The following is a 22,466-nucleotide window of genomic DNA, read 5'->3' on the forward strand; positions in this document are numbered from 1 at the left end:
CAATGGCAAACCCAGCCCTGTCGACCCTGCAAAGTCCTCCTTACTAACATCTGGGGGCTTGTGCCAAAGTTGGGAGAGCTGTCCCACAGACTAGTCAAGCAACAGCCTGACATAGTCAGTCATACTCACGGAATCATACCTGACAGACAATGTCCCAGACTCTGCCATCACCATCCCCAGGTATGTCCTGTCCCACCGGCAGGACAGACCCAGCAGAGGTGGCGGGACAGTGGTCTACAGTAGGGAGGGAGTTGCCCTGGGAATCCTCAACATCGACTCTGGACCCCATGAAGTCTCATGGCATCAGGTCAAACATGGGCAAGGTAACCTCCTACTGATTACCACCTACCACCCTCCCTCAGCTGATGACTCAGTACTCCATGTTAAACAGCACTAGGAGGAAGCACTGAGGGTGGCGAGGGCACAAAATGTACTCTGGGTGGGGGACTTCAATGTCCATCACCAAGAGTGGCTCAGTAGCACCACTACCGACCGAGCCCTAAAGGATATATCTGCTAGACTGGGTCTGCGGCAGGTGGTGAGGGAACCAACACGAGGGAAAAATATACTTGACCTCGTCTTCACCAATCTGTCTGCCGCAGATGCATCTGTCCATGACTGCATTGGTAGGAGTGACCACCGCAGAGTCCTTGTGGAGACGAAGTCCCGCTTTCACATTGAGGATACCCTGCTTCGTGTTGTGTGGCACTACCACCGTGCTAAATGAAATAGATTTCGAACAGATCTCGCAATGCAAAACTGGGCATCCATGAGGCGCTGTGGGCCATCAGCAGCAGCAGAATTGTACTCAACCACAATCTGTAACCGTCATGGCCCAGCATATCCCCCACTCTACTATTACCATCAAGCCAGGAGACCAACCCTGGTTCAATGAAGAGTGCAGGAGGGCATGCCAAGAGCAGCACCAGGCATACCTCAAAATGGTGTCAACCTGGTGAAGCTACAACACAGGACTATCTGCATGCCAAACTGCATAAGCAGCATGCGATAGACAGAGCTAAGCGATCCCATAACCAACGGATCAGATCTAAGCTCTGCAGTCCTGCCACATCTAGTCGTGAATGGTGGTGGCTCCACAAATATCCCCATCCTCAATGATGGGGGAGCCCAGCACATCAGTGCGAAAGATAAGGCTGAAGCATTTGCAACAATCTTCAGCCAGAAATGCCGAGTTGATGATCCATCTTGGCCTCCTCCTGAAGTCCCCAGCATCACAGATGCCAGTCTTCAGCCAATTCGATTCACTCTGCGTGATATCAAAAAACGACTGAAGGCACTGGATACTGCAAAAGCTATGGGCCCTGACAATATTCTGGCAATAGTACTGAAGACCTGTTCTCCGGAACTTGCCGCACCCCTAGCCAAGCTGTTCCAGTACAGCTACTACACTGGCATCTACCCGGCAATGTGGAAAATTGCCCAGGTATGTCCTGTACACACAAAGCAGGACAAGTCCAACCCAGCCAATTACTGCCCCATCAGCCTACTCTCAATCATCAGTAAAGTGATGGAAGGTGTCATCAACAGTGCCATCAAGCGGCACTTGCTTAGCAATAACCTGCTCGGTGACGCTCAGTTTGGGTTCCGCCAGGGCCACTCAGCACCTGACCTCATTACAGCCTTGGTTCAAACATGGACAAAAGAGCTGAACTCAAGAGGTGAGGTGACAGTGACTGCCCTTGATATCAAGGCAGCGTTTGACAGAGTATGGCATCAAGGAGCCCGAGCAAAACTGAGGTCAATGGGAATCGGGGGGAAAACCCTCCGCTGGCTGGAGTTATACCTAGCGCAAAGGAAGATGGCTGTAGTTGTTGGAGGTCAATCATCTGAGCTCCAGGACATCCCTGACTGTGTTCCTCAGGGTAGTGTCCTGGGCCCAACCATCTTCAGCTGCTTCATCAATGACCTACCTTCAATCATAAGGTCAGAAGTGGGGATGTTCGCTGATGATTACACAATGTTCAGCACCATTCATGACTCCTCAGATACTGAAGCACTCCGTGTAGAAATGCAGCAGGACTTGGACAATATCCAGGCTTGGGCTGATAAGTGGCAAGTAACATTCGCGCCACACAAGTGCCGGGCAATGACCATCTGTAACAAGAATCTAACCATCTCCCCTTGACATTTAGTGGCATTACCATCGCTGAATTCCCCGCTATCAACATCCTAGAGGCTACCATTAACCAGAAACTGAACTGGAGTAGCCATATAAATACTGTGGCTACAAGAGAAGGTCAGAGACTAGGAATCCTGCGGCAAGTAACACACCTCCTGTCTCCCCAAAGCCTGTCCACCATCTACAAGGCACAAGTCAGGAGTGTGATGGAATACTCTCACTTGCCTGGATGGGTGCAGTTCCAACAACATTCAAGAAGTTCGACACCATCCAGGACAAAGCAGCCCGCTTGATTGGCAGCAGTGTGTACCATCTACAAGATGCACTGCAGCAACGCAACAAGGCTCCTTAGACAGCACCTTCCAAACCTGCGACCTCTGCCAACTAGAAGGACAAGGGCAGCAAATGCATGGGAACACCACCACCTGCAAGTTCCCCTCCAAGTCACACACCATCCTGACTTGGAACTATATCGCTGTTCCTTCACTGTCGCTGGGTCAAAATCCTGGAACTCCCTTCCCAACAGCACTGTGGGCATACCTACACCACATGGACTGCAGCGGTTCAAGAAGGCAGCTCACCACCTTCTCAAGGGCGATTAGGGATGGGCAATAAATGCTGGCCTGGCCAGCGTCACCCACATCCCATGACTGAATTTTTTTTTAAAAGATGGGCCGAATGGCCTTCCTGAATTCCTTCACCCAGAAATGCCCTACAATCACCCCATTGCATCATCCAATTGCTTCATAAATGGTTCCAGTTCTTCTGCCTCCCTTTCTCTATCCATGTGTTGATCACTCTCTGTGTGAAGAATCTCGATCAGTCTTAAATTTACCTTTTACTAGTTTGACCCTGTGGCCCATTGTACTACTACCTCAATTTAATTTGAAGTCACATTTTGGATTTACTTTCTCCATTCCCTTATCGATACTCATTTCCAGGGTGAATAACTCAGGTCTCTCCAGTCTTTTCCCATCACTCAGACCCTGACACTGGCGACCAGCCAGAAGAACATTGGTTCTTCTCTATACAGTCTCCTCTCTCACTGACCAGAACTGGACCCAGTACTCAAGGTGGCTCTGACCAGAGCTCTGTGCAGTTTGATCATAACTTCCTCTCACCTATATTGTACTGTTTTGGTTATGTAGTTGAACATTCTATTGGATGGAAGTTTGTTGATTGAGCCGATGCAGAGTCGCAACATATTGATTCTCACTGGCCTGCCAGCACAAACTGGGCACAGAGAACATTCCCTTTTTCAGAATGAGTAGGCCCAAGGTCCACCAAATACTGGGCCTCATTTACATCAGACTGGCGAGCTGCTCGCACCTTCTGGGCATCCCCGGCAGCTCGCCAGCGAGGACATTTCAATTTTGGGCCACTACACTTCCAGTAGTGTCCCTCAGATGGTCTTGGTAGGAGGGGGAAGTGATTGAGGGTGGGGTGGGGGAGGTTGTTGACTGGGAGAGAGTGGGTGAGCGATGGATGGCAACAGCCCCAGTTTTAATGTGGAGCTTGAAGTTACAGCCCTAGGGCTCCCGGCTGCACATTCAGCTATGTATTTTTTTTTTTACAAAACATGCTTTTCTGGTGGTCGCCTGCAGTGGTCCCTTTAAGGACTCACTGGTTATGTAGTATGTGGATCTAGTTTTCCAAAACACTGTTCAGGGCAACCAAATTTGGCACATGGAGCCTCAAACAGAGGTTAGGCCCTCTATTTGCACATGGAAAGGGATAGCTGTACCAATATGGCAGGCAGCACAATTCCAGCTCAGAATTTGTGCACGCTGCCTTGCATATTGGATCCTATTGTGCCATTTTATGTCTGTAAAATGGGCAGTGTAATTGAATTTCTAGGCCATTTAGTGTTGTGTTTACTCCTAGGTCTCTTGCAGCTTCACTCTTAACTGTTTCCACACCATTCATGGGATATGTTTGTCACCAATGTTTCCTTGCAGAACTTGGCACTTCTTCTCTTAGATTTCATCTGCCATTTTTCTGTGTTTTGTCTGTTTTGCCAACTTGAGCTGTAATTTCTGAGCTACCTCCTCCGATTACACTGCCCCGAAGTATAAAAATGTTTGCAAATCTGGCCACTTCACACTTTCTTGCTGAATCTAAGTCTTTAATGTAAATTAGAAACAGTGGCAGTCCCAACACGGAGCCCTGGTGCACTTCGCTCAGTGCTTTTCCCCCTCCAGCCCCACATAGCACCAACAAATACCTGTTGTTTTCCACCCTTCAACCAATTTCTTATCCATATCAAAGGCTTATCCGGAATTCCCATGTTTCGAGTTTAACCAAGAGCCTTTCATGTGGAACTTCATCAGATGGCTTCCGGAAGTCTGGGTCAGAAAGGTCACTGAGTTTCCTACAGTCCCCTTGGGCTTTCACTTCTTCAAAGAAATTGAAATTTATCAGGCAGAATTTTCCCCCTTGGAGTGTATTCTGATCGCTTTTAATCAGGTTATTGTGCAGATCATCCTTAAATTTACCCCTGATAGCTCCTGGGCCTTTGCTGTGTGTGAGATATTTATGGAACAATTGTTATAATTGAGAGAGAGAGAGAGAGAGTGTTTGAATTTGAATTTTAAAAATAAAATGAATTCTTAAATGAATAGTGACCATAATACAGTACATTTTAGCATGATCATGGAAAAGGACAATGATAAAACAGGAGTAAAAGTTCTAAATTGGGGGAAGGCAAATTTTAAGAAACTGAGGTGACCTGGCGAAAGTGGACTGGACACAGCTACTTGAAGGAAAAATCAGTGGCAAACCAGTGGGAGGTATTCAAAAGCGAGATACCACAGGCACAGTGTAGGCATGTCCTCACAAAGATAAAGGGTGGTACTGACAAATCTAGAGCCCCCTGGTTATCAGAAGCTTACAGGGTAAGTTAAAGCAGAAAAAGAAAGCTTATGATGATCACAAAAAACGTAATACTTTCAAAAGCCTCGAGGAGTATAGAAAGTGCAGGGATGAAGTAAAAAAGGAAATTAGAAAAGCAAAGAGAGGACATGAAAAATTATTGGCAGGTAAAATCAAGGAAAACCCAAAGATGTTTTATCAGTACATTAAAGAGCAAGAGGATAACTAAGGGAAGGGTAGGGCCTATCAGAGCTGTACAAGGGAACTTATGCATGCATGCATGCAGATGATGTGGGCAGAGTACTTGATGAGTTTTTTGTCTCTGTCTTCACAAAGGAGAGGGTTGATGTAGACATTATAGTTAAAGAGGAGGAGTGTGAAATATTAGATACAATAAGCAGACTAGAGGGTCTGACATCCTTGAAAGTAGATAAATCACGGTCAGATGGATTGCATCCCAGGTTGTTAAAGGAAGCCAGGGAGGAAATAGCGGATGCACTGAGGATCATCTTCAAATCCTCACTAGATACAGGCGAGATACTAGATGATTGGAGGTCTGTGAATGTTGCACCATTATTTAAAAAGGGTGTGAGGGATAGGCCAAATAATTATAGGCCGGTCAGTCTGACCTCAGTGGTGGGTAAGTTGTTAGAATCTATTCTGAGGGACAGGATAAACTGCTACTTAGAAAGGCATGGATTAATCAGGGATAGTCAGTATGGATTTGTTAAGGGAAGGTCGGCACATTTAGGGCGGCGCAGTGGTTAGCACCGCAGCCTCACAGCTCCAGCGACCCGGGTTCAATTCTGGGTACTGCCTGTGTGGAGTTTGCCAGTTCTCCCCGTGTCTGCGTGGGTTTCCTCCGGGTGCTCCGGTTTCCTCCCACAGCCAAAAAGACTTGCAGGTTAGTCTAGTATAGGTAGGTGGTAGGGGAATATAGGGACAGGTGAGGATGTGGTAGGAATATGGGATTAGTATAAAATGGGTGGTTAATGGTCGGCACAGACTCGGTGGGCCGAAGGGCCTGTTTCAGTGCTGCATCGCTAAAAATCTAAAAAAAAAAAAATGTCTTACTAAATTCATTGAGTTTTTTGAGTAAGTAACAAGGAGGATTGATGAGGGTAGTGCAGTAGATGTGGTCTACATGGATTTTAGTAAGGCATTTGACAAGGTCCCACAAGGCAGACTGGTCAGTAAAATGAAAGCCCATGGGATACAGGGGAATGTGGCAGATTGGATCCAGAATTGGCTCAGTGACAGGAAGCAAAGGGTAGTAGTCGACGGATGTTTTTGCGAATGGAAAGCTGTTTCCAGTGGCATTCCACAGGGCTCAGTGTTGGGTCCCTTGCTGTTTGTGCTATATATTAATGATTTGGACTTAAATGTGGGAGGCATGATTGGGAAATTTGCTGATGACACAAAAAATGACCGTGTAGTTAATAGTGAAGAGGATAGCTGTAGATTCCAGAATGATATCAATGGTTTGGTTGAGTTGGTGGAAAAGTGGCAAATAGAATTCAATCCAGATAAGTGTGAGGTAATGCGTTTGGAGACGGCAAATAAAGCGAGGGAATACACAATAAACAGGAGGATATTGAGAGGGGTAGAAGAAGTGAGACACCTTGGAGTGCATGTCCACAGGTCCCTGAAGGTGGCAGGACAGGTAGATAGAGTGGTGAAGAAGGCATATGGAATGGTTTCCTTTATTGGCCAAGGTATAGAATACAAAAGCAAGGATGTAATGCTGGAACTGTATAAAACGCTGGTTCGGCCACAGTTGGAGTATTGCGTGCAGTTCTGGTTACCACATTACAGGAAGGACATAGTTGCTTTGGAGAGAGTGCAGAGGAGATTTACAAGAATGTGAAGGAGAAGGTCTTGGGTATTTGACACTTCAATCTGGTTCAGCTCCATTGCTGGATGGTTGGTAATGCAACTTGGAGAGGAGGATTTTCCTTTGTTTCACACAAGGTGCATCTTCATTTATTCTAAAACAGTTATGGACTCGCTGGAATTCGACAGTGTAGCACTTCCTCAGTGCTGCACTGGAGTGTCAACCTAGATTTTTGTGCTCAAGTTCTAGAGTGGGACTTGAACCCACAAATGTCTGGACTCAGGTGAGAGTGTTATGCACTGAGCTATAGCTGATCACAATAAGAGTCTAAATAGGGTGAAGGAACAGACAGATCTGGATGTGTGGATATGCAAATCAGTAAAAGTAGCAACGCAGGTTAATGCCATAAAAAAGGCAAACAAAGCACTAGGGATCATTTCTAGACGAATAGAATTACAAAGCAGAGAAGTTATGTTACACTTGTATAAAACCTTGGTTAGATCACTCTTGGAGTACCATGAGCAATTCTGGTCTCCATATTACTAAAAGGATATAGAGGCACTGAAGTGCAAAAATTTTTTTTACTGGAATGATACCAGAATTTAGAGGTTACACCTATCAGGAAAGATTGAACAGGCTGGGGCTCTTTTCTCAAGAAAAGAAGATTGTGGGGTGACCTGATCGAGGCCTTCAAGGTTATGAAAAGGTTTGATAGGGTAGACGTAGAGATGTTTCCACTTGTGGGAGAGCGCAGAACTGGGGGCCATAAATATAAGATAGTTCTTAATAAATCCAGTAGGGAATTTAGGAAAATCTTCTTTACCCAGAGAGTGTTTAAAGTGTGGAACTCGTTACCACAGGGAGTGGTTGAGGCGAATAGCATTGATACATTTTAGGGGACGCTAGATAAACACATGAGGGAGAAAGGAATAGAAGGATATGTTGATGGGATTAGATAAAGAAGGGTGGGAAGATGCTCGTGTAGAGCATAAACAGCAACATAGATTTACTGGGCCAAATGGCCTGCTTCGGTGCTGTAAATACTATATACTAATACTCCACCACCTCCGTTTCTAATGGTAAAACCCCTCCCTCATTGACTACTGTCTTTTTGCTGGTGGGTTGAATGCAGTAACGGATTGTTCACATTTTAGCCAGAAAAGATAACAGGTTCCTTATCTGCCCACCTCCTGCTGACAGTGATATCTGAGCCTTCAGGAAGAATTCCAGCATTCCTCTGCTCTTTAATCCTGTGCAAGTATGTTGACTGATTTTCAAGACTAACTAAACTTCCTGTTTGTTGAAAGGTCCATGCTAAGTGGATAATGGACACAGACACCTTTAATGAATGGATGAACGAGGAAGACTATGAGGTGAATGATGACCGGGCACCTGTTGTTCGAAGGAAAAGAATTTCTGCCAAAACATTAACAGAAGAGGTAATTCCTACTGTTTTCCAATTTACCTCTTTCATGACTAGAAGTGAATTTCAGTCAGTGGAGGGATTGGCTGCGTTACATTTGACTCTATTTTTTTCTAAAAATAGTTCCTCTTGGTGATTTATGTTTAAATTTGAACTTGCAATATATTTTGGTAAAAACATATAGATGGAAGCTTTCAGAACATATTTACTGTATTTTGTTATTTGAGAATAGGAAGAAAAAAAATCATTTCAGGTAAATGTGTACTGAATCAAAAGTTTGAGAATCAAATGCAGGATCCTGTCCTGTTTGCTTTCCTAACAATTCAGCAACTGAAATCTCTCTTCATTCACTTCATCATCCAGTATTCAGCAGCTCTGAAAGGTTTCTTTTAGTAATGGTTTCTAGACTTTGTTCTGCCTTACCCTGGGACGAGGGAGCAGTACCTCAGGACATGCGCGATGCCAATATCATCACCCTCTATAAAATCAAAGGTGACCGCGGTGACTTCAACAACTACCGTGGAATCTCCCTGCTCAGCAAAGTGGGGAAAGTCTATGCTCGAGTCACTCTAAGCAGGCTCCAGAAGCTGGCCAAGCGCATCTACCCTGAGGCACAGTGTGGCTTTCGTGCAGAGAGATCAACCGTTGACATGCTGTTCTCCCTTCGTCAGATACAGGAGAAATGCCGCGAACAACAGATGCCCCTCTACATTGCTTTCATTGATCTCACCAAAGCCTTTGACCTAGTCAGCAGACGTGGTCTCTTCAGACCACTAGAAAAGATTGGATGTCCACCAAAGCTACTAAGTATCACCTCATTCCATGACAATATGAAAAGGCACAATTCAACATGGTGGCTCCTCATCAGACCCCTTTCCTATCCTGAGTGGCGTGAAACAGGGCTGTGTTCTCGGACCCACACTTTTTGGGATTTTCTTCTCCCTGCTGCTCTCACATGCGTTCAAGTCTTCAGAAGAAGGAATTTTCCTCCACACAAGATCAGGGGGCAGCTTGTTCAACCTTGCCCGTCTAAGAGCGAAGTTCAAAGTATGGAAAGTCCTCATCAGGGAACTCCTCTTTGCTGACGATGCTGCTTTAACATCTCACACTGAAGAGTGTCTGCAGAGTGGGCGGCACAGTGGTTAGCACCGCAGCCTCACAGCTCCAGGGACCCGGGTTCGATTCTGGGTACTGCCTGTGCGGAGTTTGCAAGTTCTCCCTGTGTCTGCGTGGATTTTCGCTGGGTGCTCCGGTTTCCTCCCACATCCAAAGACTTGCAGGTGATAGGTAAATTGGCTGTTGTAAATTGCCCCTAGTGTAGGGAGGTGATAAGGGAATATGGGATTACTGTAGGGTTAGTATAAATGGGTGGTTGTTGGTCGGCACAGACTCGGTGGGCCGAAGGGCCTGTTTCAGTGCTGTATCTCTAAATAAAAAATAAATAAATAAATAAAAAAAGAGTCTCATCGACAGGTTTGCGGCTGCCTGCAATGAATTTGGCCTAACCATCAGCCTCAAGAAAACTAACATCATGGGGCAGGACGTCAGAAATGCTCCATCCATCAATATTGGCGACCACGCTCTGGAAGTGGTTCAAAAGTTCACCTACCTAGGCTCAACTATCACCAGTAACCTGGCTCTAGATGCAGAAATCAACAAGCGCATGGGAAAGGCATCTGCTGCTATGTCCAGACTGGCCAAGAGAGTGTGGGAAAATGGCGCACTGACACGGAACACAAAAGTCCGAGTGTATCAAGCCTGTGTCCTCAGTACCTTGCTCTATGGCAGCGAGGCCTGGACAACGTATGCCAGCCAAGAGCGACGTCTCAATTCATTCCATCTTCGCTGCCTCCGGAGAATACTTGGCATCAGGTGGCAGGACCGTATCTCCAACATAGAAGTCCTCGAGGCGGCCAACATCCCCAGCTTATACACACTACTGAGTCAGCGGCGCTTGAGATGGCTTGGCCATGTGAGCCGCATGGAAGATGGCAGGATCCCCAAAGACACATTGTACAGCGAGCTCGCCACTAGTATCAGACCCACTGGCCGTCCATGTCTCCGCTTTAAAGACGTCTGCAAACGCGACATGAAGTCCTGTGACATTGATCACAAGTCGTGGGAGTCAGTTGCCAGCGTTCGCCAGAGCTGGCGGGCAGCCATAAAGGCGGGGCTAAAATGTGGTGAGTCGAAGAGACTTAGCAGTTGGCAGGAAAAAAGACAGAGGCGCAAGGGGAGAGCCAACTGTGTAACAGCCCCGTCAAACAAATTTTTCTGCAGCACCTGTGGAAGAGCCTGTCACTCTAGAATTGGCCTTTATAGCCACTCCAGGCGCTGCTTCACAAACCACTGACCACCTCCAGGCGCTTATCCATTGTCTCTCGAGATAAGGAGGCCAAAGAAAAAGAAGACCCATTAGTTGGTATCCTTTCACTGACTAACATAACTACTTCATCTGTTATTGAGAGTCATTTCTTGTCTGGAAGTACACAGACTTACTTACACTTGGTGCTTTCAGTGAGAGGTTTCACTGGTTGTATGGAGGATGAGTGACTGTTTAACATTCATTCAAAAGGTGCACAGCCCTGACTCAGATCGGAGAGACAAGAAGGGAAGCAGTCACAAAAAGAGGAAACGTTCCCCTTCACCTTCTCCTACACCTGACTCCAAGAAAAAGAACACCAAGAAAGGGTGAGGCACTTCCCTTGTCTCGGGAAATTACTATTTACTTTAAAAGTTAGAAATGTTAAAGGTTTGTTTTCCTCCTGTGTGAATTTCTGACCCAAAATCCAGAAAGGTATGCCAACATTCACATCTCCCAGGCTGCTGACCCAGACTTCACCCTCCGAAAGAAAGTGAAATGATCTATTTTTCCTGCAAACAATTAGGCACATGAACAATCTTGTACCACTCAAAGGTTTGTCAAAATATGAAACATTTAAAAGAGCAATAATATGGCCACTGTAGATCTAGGTTGCCACTGTGACCACCTCTTTAAAGATTGCAAATGGAAGGCTGAGAGAGATAAATGACTTTGGGATTGGGGAGATTGAGGAAGTTTAAAGGAGCAATGTCAGGTTTTGATCCAATGTTAAATTTGAGTGCTGATTTGAATCCTTCCCACCTTGTTGCCCTGAGTTACTGGAGAGCACATTATACTATCCTTGTATGTCCTGCCCTATTCTTAAAAGCTAGCAGCAGCCAAAAGGTGGTGTCCATTGAAATAGTATTTTGAGGTATTAGTTTGTGCTGATATATTGAGAATCACCAATTATTGTAATACACTGCCTGAAATGGCTTCTGGTCCCAGGAAACCCTCTTCAAAACAACATCATTATGTTTCTGGGAGAGGTGTAAAGAATAATTAGTGTGTTACTGGAGTAGTCCTGCGTTCGGGTTATTAATATACAGAAGTAACAAAGTCTCACACACGTCCGTCACACTTCCAAGTATCATATATGCAAAGTGTACATCACATTCTCCATCACGCATCCTTGATTGGCTGAAATCTACTTGTAAAAAACAACAGATGGTTATGAATTGAATGATGTTGGTTGCCTGAAGTATTACTGAAGAGGTGGTAAAAGTAGCAATGACGAATTAGTAAATAGTTACCAATAAACAGGCAAGGAGATGGGGAGCTAATTAAATTACTCAAAATGCTTTTTTCGGTGGGGGGGGGGGGGGGGCGCGCAAAATCCTTTTGACCGCCATCTTGTTTTGCCAGTAAAATAAGGTTTCTAACACAACAAACACACAAAAACTTAAGTAATTCCCAAGCAAAACTGTAAACTTAAAGAATTCTCTGTTGGAAACTTGACCAATAAGTTTGTTCTCAGAAGCATCCCCATACTTGGGGGCCTGGGACTTGATTTTGCTCCATTCCTTGGAGGTTGCTTTGTACAACTAGACTGTGTTTATTTTTGGGTATCACTGCATGGACAACCTCCATGCTCAGTAAAGAAAATGGAGAATTCTCAGCCTGTTTTTATTGCATTTACTGGGTCACTGCAAACCTCAAAGTGCACATTTTATGACATTTATAATCTATCTGCTAGCAAATGTCCAGGAGTTATTCATGCCATGTCAGTGGATGCACTGTTATCTAACAGGGATGTTAAGCAGATTGAATTAATCAGCTCACTGATTTACTATGTCTCGCTGTCTCTTTCTGCCTCATGCACATGCATGCAAGCTTGCTCTGTCTTGCACTTTATCCTATTGTTACTCTGTCTCTCTCATTCTGCATCTGTTCCTCAGTGCCCCTCATTTTTTGCCCTCTCTGCCCCTTTCTCACTCTCTTTTTGTTCTGCTGTTGGTCTATCTCACTCTTTCTGCCTCACCATCTGCGTGTGTCTCTCTCTGCTTCAAGCTCTCTCTAGATCTGTCACTCTCTTTGCCTCCCACTTTGTCTTTCTCTCTTGTCACTCTCTGCCCCTTTTTTTTTCCTGAGTCTCTCTCTCTCTCTCTCTCTCTCTCTCTCTCTCTCATCCTCCACCATACTACCACTTAGTCAGATAAATTCTAAAAAATCTTAACCTGAGAACTGATGCATTTACCTGAAAAGAGGAAGATTTATAACTATAGTGAAGCCAAAATAAAGAGGGGAAGGGCTTTGTAAGTTCAGCTGATCTAGTGTTTTCTGAGGTAAACCCGAAGTAGTTGAATTCAGCTATGGAGAATAATTAAAATATAAAGTCAAAGAAAAAAAATGAAAATTTGTCGTTCATTGTGTTTTGGGAAAAAGTCAGAAATTCTGACATGAGGCAGTAAGAAATTGCTGCTGATGTATGGTTGGAGATGATGTACACCACACACACTTTCACTACAGTATCTCCCTGAAGCTGAGTGACAGCTGTCAGTCAAAATATAAACTTCAAGCTCAGACTTTGAAAAGGGGCGGAGGTCTTCATGTGAAAATATTAATGAAGGTACTCAAAAAAAAAAAACTTTATAACCAAGCATAATTGTTTGTGAAATATGTAATTTTTTTCATGTTTTCATTTTGTTCAAAACCTTATTTTAGAAATTTCAGTTACTGTGCGAAAAATGGCGGACAAAAGACCTTGACATTTTTATTTTAACAATTTGCTTAGATAGCCTCCCCCTCTGAGAATTTAATGTGCATGAACTCCAGAAAATAAACATGGAAGTCACAGAGTTACCTGGAGGAAATTTTCTTGAACTGGAATAAATTTGTATGTCACCCAATCAACTGGAAGAAGTTTGAGTAATAAATTATAAATTTAGTATAAATTTATAATGAATATATTGGGTGATAGAAATAAGCCAGAGGTAAGTAGAATAGGTGTAAAACAATAAAGTGTGATGGTGAAAGTATTATAGGAGGCACCCAATATGCAAGATTTTTAATTTGTACAAATGCATCTACCATAGTATTACTCTGGGTGAATCAGAGGTTTTATAAGAACAGGAGTGTTATGCCAAGTAATATGACCAAGGACACTGATTTATCAGCATTGAGGGAGCCAGAGGTCTGGCAGTACTCAGATGGGGTCCCAGGGCAGAGCTGGGAGTAGGCTGGGACCACCAAGCCTCTAGGCAGGCAAAGCAGAGAATAGGTTTTAAAATTTAATGACAGCAATAAGCAGCAGGACTACCAAAGGGAGAATATATATTTTGTCAATAGCTGGCAGAGCCACGATCAGGGTTAAAGGGAAAATATTTTTTAAACAGCTGTGAGAGATGTCTTTTGGGAGCGAGCATTTTTTGAGCTGGGGACTGGGCTGCCAGAAGCGTATTTCTTTATAGCTGGCAGCAGGGCCAGAGGCCAAGCTTTTGTGCAGTAGCAGCCAGAAACATTTTTTTTTTAAATTACCAACCAGGATAATGGCAGTAGCACAAAATATTACATAAAGAAATCAGTTAATTTCCACCTCGAGTTGTCTGGGCAGCAGAATTGAGTTGTGAGACTGAAGAGGTAGAGATGACAAGGCGAGGTGCAGCAGTATCACCTAGTGGTAGGAGGCCTGCAATTACAGCATGACCAATAAAAGTTGGTGTAAGTTTTTCCTGTTATAACGTGAATATAAAAGGCATGACTCTCAGTTGTAACACAGGAAGTAAGGCGAACATGGACAAGAAGCGAGAATAGATTGTAAATAAATATAAAACTTGCACCTACTATCTTGTCATATTTCAAAGTGTCAAAAATGTATTTCTTTAAAAAGCTTGTTATTTCATGCTTTTTTGAACCTTCATAACCTGTTCATCCAAGGACAGATTTACATAGCCTTTAATCAAAATGTGAACAATTAGAGCACTTTACCAAAGAAAGAGCACTATGGTGGCCTTAAAGTACAGGTCAGGGTCTAGCCCTGATCAAAGCTCTGCCAGCTAGTGAAAAATAATCTATTCCTCTTCTGGTAGCCGTGTTGTTTATTGCTGCTAAATGTCATAACTGTGCTGCAGACCCCTTGAGTTATGCAACAGTGGATCAGGCGGTATTTCACAAAATATTTTTTGGTCGAGGTGATTTCCTACAGCTGCCAAATAAAATTTCAGCTGGCAGGGAAAGCCCAAATGCGAGTGTCTTGTCCTCTATCTTTCTCTCCCTTCACACCCTTTCTCCTCTTGTTTGCTTTGTCTCTTACTCTCCTTTTCCCCTCCATCCCCTCATCTTTTGTCGCCCTCCTCTTTGCCTCTCTTTCTCCCTCCCATCCCCTTCACCTATTTTCCTCTCTCCCCTCTCAATATTTCCTCTTCCCCCCTCTCTCTTTCCGCTCCCCTTCTTTCTTTCCCTTTGATCCCCTCTTCCCCTCTGGCGTTATTAAGCTAACCACATTAACCTCAATTTTCCATTTAGTCATACCCCCAACCTTGCCTTGCACTGGAAGTATCTCTGAGAACATTATCTCACATTCCCTCTGTTCAATTTGATACCTTGTCTCATTTATATATTTAGGGGCCTTAACATGCATTCTGCATAGATCATTTACCACTAAATGAACAACTGTGACTGATTATCAGCCTCATCGGTCCTTTATAGATGGATCATAGCTCGGAATCTCTCTTGTGCAATTTCACATCCCAATCCTGCTTATAAATATATCTCATCTTTCTTTCCATCTTTTTCTATCTTAACCCACTTGTTGTTTCCCTTGAATGCATTGCTGCTTTCTGCCTCCCCCACCACACAATTTTTCTCCCCTTCACCTTGTCCCTCCCAATCTGGTCCTGATTTAACTGCCTGTACATTAGCGGCGCAGTGGTTAGCACCGCAGCCTCACAGCTCCAGCGACCCGGGTTCAATTCTGGGTACTGCCTGTGTGGAGTTTGCGTGGGTTTTCTCCGGGTGCTCCGGTTTCCTCCCACAGCCAAAAGACTTGCAGGTTGGTAGGTAGATTGGCCATTATAAATTGCCCCTAGTATAGGTAGGTGGTAGGGAAATATAGGGACAGTTGGGGATGTAGTAGGAATATGGGATTAGTGTAGGATTAGTATAAATGGGTGGTTGATGGTCGGCACAGACTCGGTGGGCCGAAGGGCCTGTTTCAGTGCTGTATAACTAAACTAAACTAAATTAGATTCATAGTCATAGAGTTATACAGCACAGAAACAGGCCCTTCGGCCCACCACGTCCATGCCGGCCATCAAGCCTATCTATTCTAATCCCCTTTTCCAGCACTTGGCCCGAAGCCTTGTATGCTATGGCGTTTCAATTGCTCATCTAAATACATCTTAAATGTTGAGGGTTCCTGCCTCTACCACCTCTTCAGGCAGTGCGTTCCAGATTCCAACCACCCTCTGGGTGAAAAACGTTTTCCTCAAATCCCCTCTAAACCTCCTTCCCCTTACTTTAAATCTATGCTCCCTGGTTATTGATCCCTCCGCTAAGGGAAAAAGTTTCTTCCTATCTAACCTATCAATGCCTCTCATAATTTTGTATACCTCAATCAGGTCCCCCTTCAGCCTTCTCTGCTCTTAAGGAAAACAACCCTAGTCTATCCAGTCTCTCTTCATAGCTGAAATGCTCCAGCCCAGGTAACATCCTGGTGCATCTCCTCTGCACCCTCTCCAGTGCAATCACATCCTTCCTATAGTGTGGCGACCTGAACTGTACACAGTACTCCAGCTGTGGCCTAACTAGCATTTTATACAGCTCCATCATAATCTCCCCGCTCTTATATTCTATGACTTGGCTAATAAAGGCAAGTATCCCATATGCCTTCTTAACCACCTTATCTACCTGTGCTGCTGCCTTCAGTGATCTATGGACAAGTGCACCAAGGTCCCTCTGACCCTCTGTACTTCCTAGGGTCCTACCATCCATTGTGTATTCCCTTGCCTTGTTAGTCCTCCCAAAATGCATCGCCTCACACTTCTCAGGATTAAATTCCATTTGTCACTGCTCTGCCCATCTTACCAGCCCATCTATATCATCCTGTAATCAAGGCTTTCCTCCTCATTATTTACAACACCAATTTTCGTGTCACCTACACCACTGGTCACAGGCTTCCAATCGCAAAAAACAACCCTCGACCATCACCCTCTGCCTCCTGCCACTAAGCCAATTTTGGATCCAATTTGCCACATTGCTCTGGATCCCATGGGTTCTTACCTTCTTCACCAATCTCCCATGCGGGACCTTATCAAAAGCCTTACTGAAGTCCATGTAGACTACATCAACTGCTTTACCCTCATCTGCACATCTAGTCACCTCCTCGAAGAATTCAATCAAATTTGTTCCCATGATCTCCCCCGACAAAGCCATGCTGACTATCCTTGATTAATCCCTGCCTCTCCAAGTGGAGATTAATCCTGTCCCTCAGAATTTTTTTCCCCAATAGTTTCTAACTGATGTTCGACTCACTGGCCTGTAATTATTTGGTTTATCCCTGCTACCCTTCTTGAATAATGGTACCACATTCGCATTGTCATCCAGTCCTCTGGTACCTCTCCTGTGGCCAGAGAGGATTTGAAATTCCTTTTCCCTGTTCATTTATCAAGTCCAATAATATTAATTTACCTTCCATGACCTCCCTTACATCATATCCCTTGCGAGTTCCTCTACCTGTTTCAGCAGTGCCATTTCTATATTCTCGTCCTTCATATTGCCCTTCCTTACAGTAATCCAGTGTTGTTTTTTTTCCTTCTCTCCACTGTCTCTTAGCTCACCCACCTTATTCTGCACTCCTCTAGTTGTCCCTATTAGACCACATGCTAGCCACTTACCAATGAATCTTTAACAAGTTATCAAACCCCTTGACCCCACTGTCCAGTCCTTCAACTCTGATAACATTGTTTATCCTGTTCATTTTTTGTCAGTTTAACTGAAGATTGAAGTAACTTTTATAACATGATGGACCTGAATATTTTTTGTTTAATGCCCTTTTAAAAAGGTCCTTCCTATTCCATCAGACACCATGCAACAATCTAAAATTACTTCTTTCCTAAGTAGAATTCAAACTCATGGTACACATGCCAGATGCCAATCAAAGGCATGAAACCTGAAAATTTGGCCTTAGCATTAACACCTCAAAGCATTACAAGTTGATACAGAAAAAAAAACATAGTTGTGATTGGTGGAAATAATCTGTTGCCAGTCAAATATCTGATTGAACAAATCAAAAGTGCCTCTGCAGAATAAGCAGCCGTCAGAAAAATCAAGCAATCAAATTCTGATTTTTTTTTTTCCCTCCAATTGTTATCATTTGCTAACCACAAAGTAGAACAAAACTGACCAATGGAATTTCCTTAAATTTGATCACACTGTTCAACTGCCCCCTTCACTTAGGCCAATGCATACGGCTGGAAATCAAATTTCTAAGATTACACAACTCAAATAAAAATCACCCAATGTGTTTAAAAATTTGAGGTGTTTTTGTAGATAAGTAAGGAGAAACTGTTTCCACTGGCAGAAGGGTTGGTAACCAGAGGATACATTTAAAAAGTGATTAGCAAAAGAACCAGAGGCCACATGAGGAAAAACTCTTTTACAGTTGTTGTGATCTGGAATGCACTGACAGGAGGGGCAGCGGAAACCGATTCAGTGGTAACTTTCAAAAGGGAACTGGATAAATAAATACTTAAAGGGGAAAATTTTGCAGGGTTGTGTGGAAAGCATAGGGGAGTGGGACTAATTGGATAGCAAGGAACAGGCACAGTGGGCCAAATGGTCTCCTTCTGTGCAGTAAGATTCTATGTAAACATAAAACTGGTTGGTTAATATTAGGAATGCTGCAAGATTTGTTTCCCCAGATAGCCTGCCTTCTGTCCCGAGATGGGGCTTGAGTCGAAATTTCTGCTGGGCCTGAGTGCTGGGAATTTCTTGCTGATATATCATGAGAGGAGTTAAAGTTTTCATCCTTCTCCTGTAGAAATCATGGCCAGAGTGTTCGAATCAGGTAGAACATCTACAGACAGTAGCTGTGTGGCGGGGGTTGGCGTGCAGGGATAATATTTATTTTGTCGGTGTTGTACACAGTTTACGACAACTATATATTTATGTATAATACATGTAAAACCTTGCATTTGCACATACTTCTCGTCAACTTTTTTCCATTATAAATTCCTATGTGCACATTGACAATGAAAGCTGTTTATGTAAACTTGTCCATTATACCTCCCACCAATGGTAGCACTGAAGCACATCTGCTGACAGGAGGATATAATTACAGAGGCACTTTCTATTGTCAGTGTTGACATAGGAATTTGTAATGGAAATATAAAAGCAAAGACAGGATGAATGACTGTGAAATGAGGTAAGTCGGCACACCCTGGTGCAATCGTCTGCTGCTGTAACCTCCCCCCCCCCACAAACCAACCCCACACACCCCCACCCTACTTCACCTAACTGCACTTGGTCTAGACTCCCCACGTACAATACTATGGGAAATCAACTAATTAATAATTCTGAGCTAGCATTGTTTGAATGAAAGATTTTTTTTTTTTTTTTTAAAAAGGTGTCACTGAGGTAAAGCCTGGCTACCCAACCCGAATCCGACGAGAACCGACTGTGTTGGGTTCGGGTCGGGTCTGTGCTCAGAGTCCAGCGTTCGGGGTCAGGCTGGACACTGCTTCCAGGAAGTCATGGGATCAGGCTTACCCATGATTCCCCACAACTCCATCTGCAGGAATAGCCTGCTGCCGGAACAAATGAACGATACTCGTGTCAGGTGCGAAACAAAATTAAAGGATTCGGGCCCAGGTCGGGTTCAGGTTGGCTGTGGTCAGGTTAGGCCGGGTTGGGTTTTAATTTTATACCTGAGCCAGGCTTTACACTGAGGGTGACTGGTATCAGCAAGGTCAGATGGGTATATGCATGTGGCTGTTTGATGCTGACCTTGACCATTGTAGCCACAGCCAGCCATGTTAGCAAATGACTGCCTGTTCAGGTGCTGGTCACTGGAGACTTAGAGCTGGATTTTGCCACGCACCCGGACACCGGGAGGGCCCGGCCCGATATTACTTGTGGCGGCGTTCCCCCCCCCCCCGCTGCTTGGTTTCGGGACTGTAATTTAAATAAATTAAAATAAGTGAATTCATTAATCTCATGCCATGATCTTCACCCTGGCAGCTGGCACTGCCACACCTTCGGATCCCCATTCGGGAAACGAGGCGGAACGCTTGTGGGGAGGTACGTTTATCAGTGCCCGGGGTGGGCGAGGAGAATGGGGTCAAATTAGCGTCATGAGTGTAGGGGATGGTGGGAAGGGTTGTAGTTGAAAGTTTGTGCAGTTCATGTGTGGGGAAGGGCAGATCGTAAAAGATAAGTGTTTTGGGGGCAAGAGCAAATAATTAATTTAGCTATGAGGGGTGGGGGGAGAGGGGCAAAAGAGATGTACTTATTTTAATTCCATTTACCTTTAAATTTCCCTGTGGGGCTGAGAGCCCTTTAAAATGGCGTCAACGCCTGCGCACAGGCATCTGACGCCATGGCTGGGGATGGTCAGCCCACCCCCTCCATGTGATTCGGGGGGTGGGGGGGGAAAAGGGGTGGAACAGCCTGCCCCGGCTATTTAAAATGAGCCGCTGCACGGAAGATTGGGGTGGTTCCGTGACGTGCGGCCCGCACGGATGGGCCACTTTTTTTTCGTCCACCAACGAAATTGGAGGCAGCCCTTAATGTGGGCAAAGCCTTCTTGGGCATTGTTACACCAAAATCAGTCAGGAACTACAAATCCACTGCAGCAAATAATGAGGATAAAAATGCTGTAAATTACTGGGGGAAAAAAAAAAGATTTGAAATGTAAATAACTAGGAATTCAAGAGATTTGGGAAGAGAAAAACAAAATGACTGGCATCTTGAACAAGTTTTATAAAATGGTATGGAAGTAGTATTACAAATATCCTATCTGAGGTAGAGAACTTTCAGTAGCAATAAGGTGTGTAATAGTTCAATTTATATTGTTACATCAAATTTATTGGATCAGAGATGGGTGAACAGCAGCAGAACCTGCAGTCTAGGTCCCAGACTATCTGCGAGCAATGTCACAGGAGAGCTACCACCCATTATCGTAAATTCATTATTTCTTACACCTTTGGCTTTTCAAAAATGCAAGTCGGTTGTTTTAGTCGAAGGAGGCAAGTGGGAAAAACTAATCTAGTAATGGGTTATGGACACCTTAGCACAGAAGAAACAGCTCAGTGACCTCTGAATCTCAACCCATTCAAATCGAAGAAAAGGACTTTTTAGAAAAGGCCGCAGTGTGCATGCACTCCCCACTCTTCGTTGTGTAGCCTGCACACACCACAAGAATAAACTGGAGACTGATTTGGTTGTTGCCTCGCAAATACACAAAATGCCTGATTTTGAAGATAAGTGATAATCTGGGTTCTGGCTCCTACACCTTATAAAGTCCCTGGACCTATGCCATCATGAGAGTTTGCTTTTCCCCCAGCTTGTGTTGTTGTTAGATGAGAACAAGGTTTCAGTCTCTCCATGGAAGTAGGTTCATTTTCTCAATTTACATGTTTCGTTCTATTTCCAAAGCGGCCAGTCCACATTTTTCTTCTTTTTCAGGTTTTTTCCAAGAATTAGGCTGTCAGCACCGACCTGCGAACCTCCAGAGCAAGTTATCAGCTGCCCTTATTAGGACATAAATATGAATAAGTCAAATCAATGCTGCTAATCTGTTCACAGGATCCACTCTCGGCAATGCTGTTTCCGGGTTGCATGGCAGCAATTATCGACCAATCACATGCACTCAAGGTGGTAATAAGGCAGCCGTAAGCAGAAAGAACAAACAAGGAGACTGAGGGACACAGTTGGAATTTTTAACACAAGTGCAGATCAGAATTCCCCCTCCCTTGGCTGTTAGTTGCTTGGTACAGCTGCCACGCATGCAATGTATTGGCTGCATCAAAACAAACAACCTGCCTTCGCAATTGGGACAAGAGGTCATTATCAACCTCTGCCAAAGGCTTTAAATACTTGAAAATTGCAGTAGTTGATTAAAGGTCTCACCAGATGTGGCTGATGTGCGCAAAACTGACTGAGCAGGATTGGTGTATCAATGGACCATGCAATTATAGGCAGTCGCTAAAACAGACCATTGTCTCTCTCAGTTTTATCACTGCCCCATCACTGAGCATCAAGTACAGGCCGCCATGCTGCAGCAGCAAGCAACAGTTCAAGTTTTGGACTCAGGCGCAATGTGTGGCTTTTAGTATGTCAGTTTGTGAAATGGGTGGCTTCATTTCAGCACACCCATGAGGTTTTGCAGGGTAATCCAGTCAGAGCATTTACAAGCTTCTATTGTTGACACTGTCGAGATTGACAAGTTGCTAAGAGTTGGAAATTATTCCACCCCAAGCAGCAGACACTAGGCTTCGACTCGAATATTATGTAGTTTCCAAAAATGTAGTTCACACAGGTGCTGAAGCCTGAAATATTATGCATTTGTCACAGGGAAGGCCATCCACATAAGTATTCTACATTCTGGCCAGCAGCTTGGTTCTTTTTCATGGGAGACAAATTTTTCTTTCCTCTCTTGTATACAAGTGCTTGCTTGCACCTTCGCTGTCTCGTGCACTCTCAGTTCCCCTTCTCGCTCTCTCTCATGCCGTCTCTGTTTCCCTTCCCCTCTCTCTGCTTAAAACAATTGATTTATTCTTCCATACAGAATTTTGTGGAGGCCAGGCCAATACTGACAGCCACAATATCAGATGAACAAACTGTCACTTTCAGAAAATAGTCACAAATGATATAAAAACTGTAAAGCCTCCCCTTACTT

General features: G+C 44.3%; 2 protein-coding genes across 2 annotated transcripts in view; one reads left to right on the forward strand and one right to left on the reverse strand.

The window, feature by feature from the left end:
- The window catches only part of hat1 (histone acetyltransferase 1), a 232,113-nt gene that overhangs the window by 99,175 nt on the left and 110,472 nt on the right, over positions 1-22,466 (reverse strand). The gene's annotated exons all lie outside the window — the stretch shown is intronic.
- smarcc2 (SWI/SNF related, matrix associated, actin dependent regulator of chromatin, subfamily c, member 2) overlaps positions 1-22,466 on the forward strand; it is a 164,474-nt gene that overhangs the window by 54,895 nt on the left and 87,113 nt on the right. The window contains exons 8-9 of the mRNA XM_068024936.1: positions 8,153-8,284; positions 10,844-10,959. Coding sequence (XP_067881037.1) covers positions 8,153-8,284; positions 10,844-10,959 — 248 coding nt within the window. The remainder of the gene's footprint in view (positions 1-8,152; positions 8,285-10,843; positions 10,960-22,466) is intronic.

This window comes from Heterodontus francisci, chromosome X, assembly GCF_036365525.1.
Source record: "Heterodontus francisci isolate sHetFra1 chromosome X, sHetFra1.hap1, whole genome shotgun sequence".
Taxonomy (NCBI): domain Eukaryota; kingdom Metazoa; phylum Chordata; class Chondrichthyes; order Heterodontiformes; family Heterodontidae; genus Heterodontus; species Heterodontus francisci.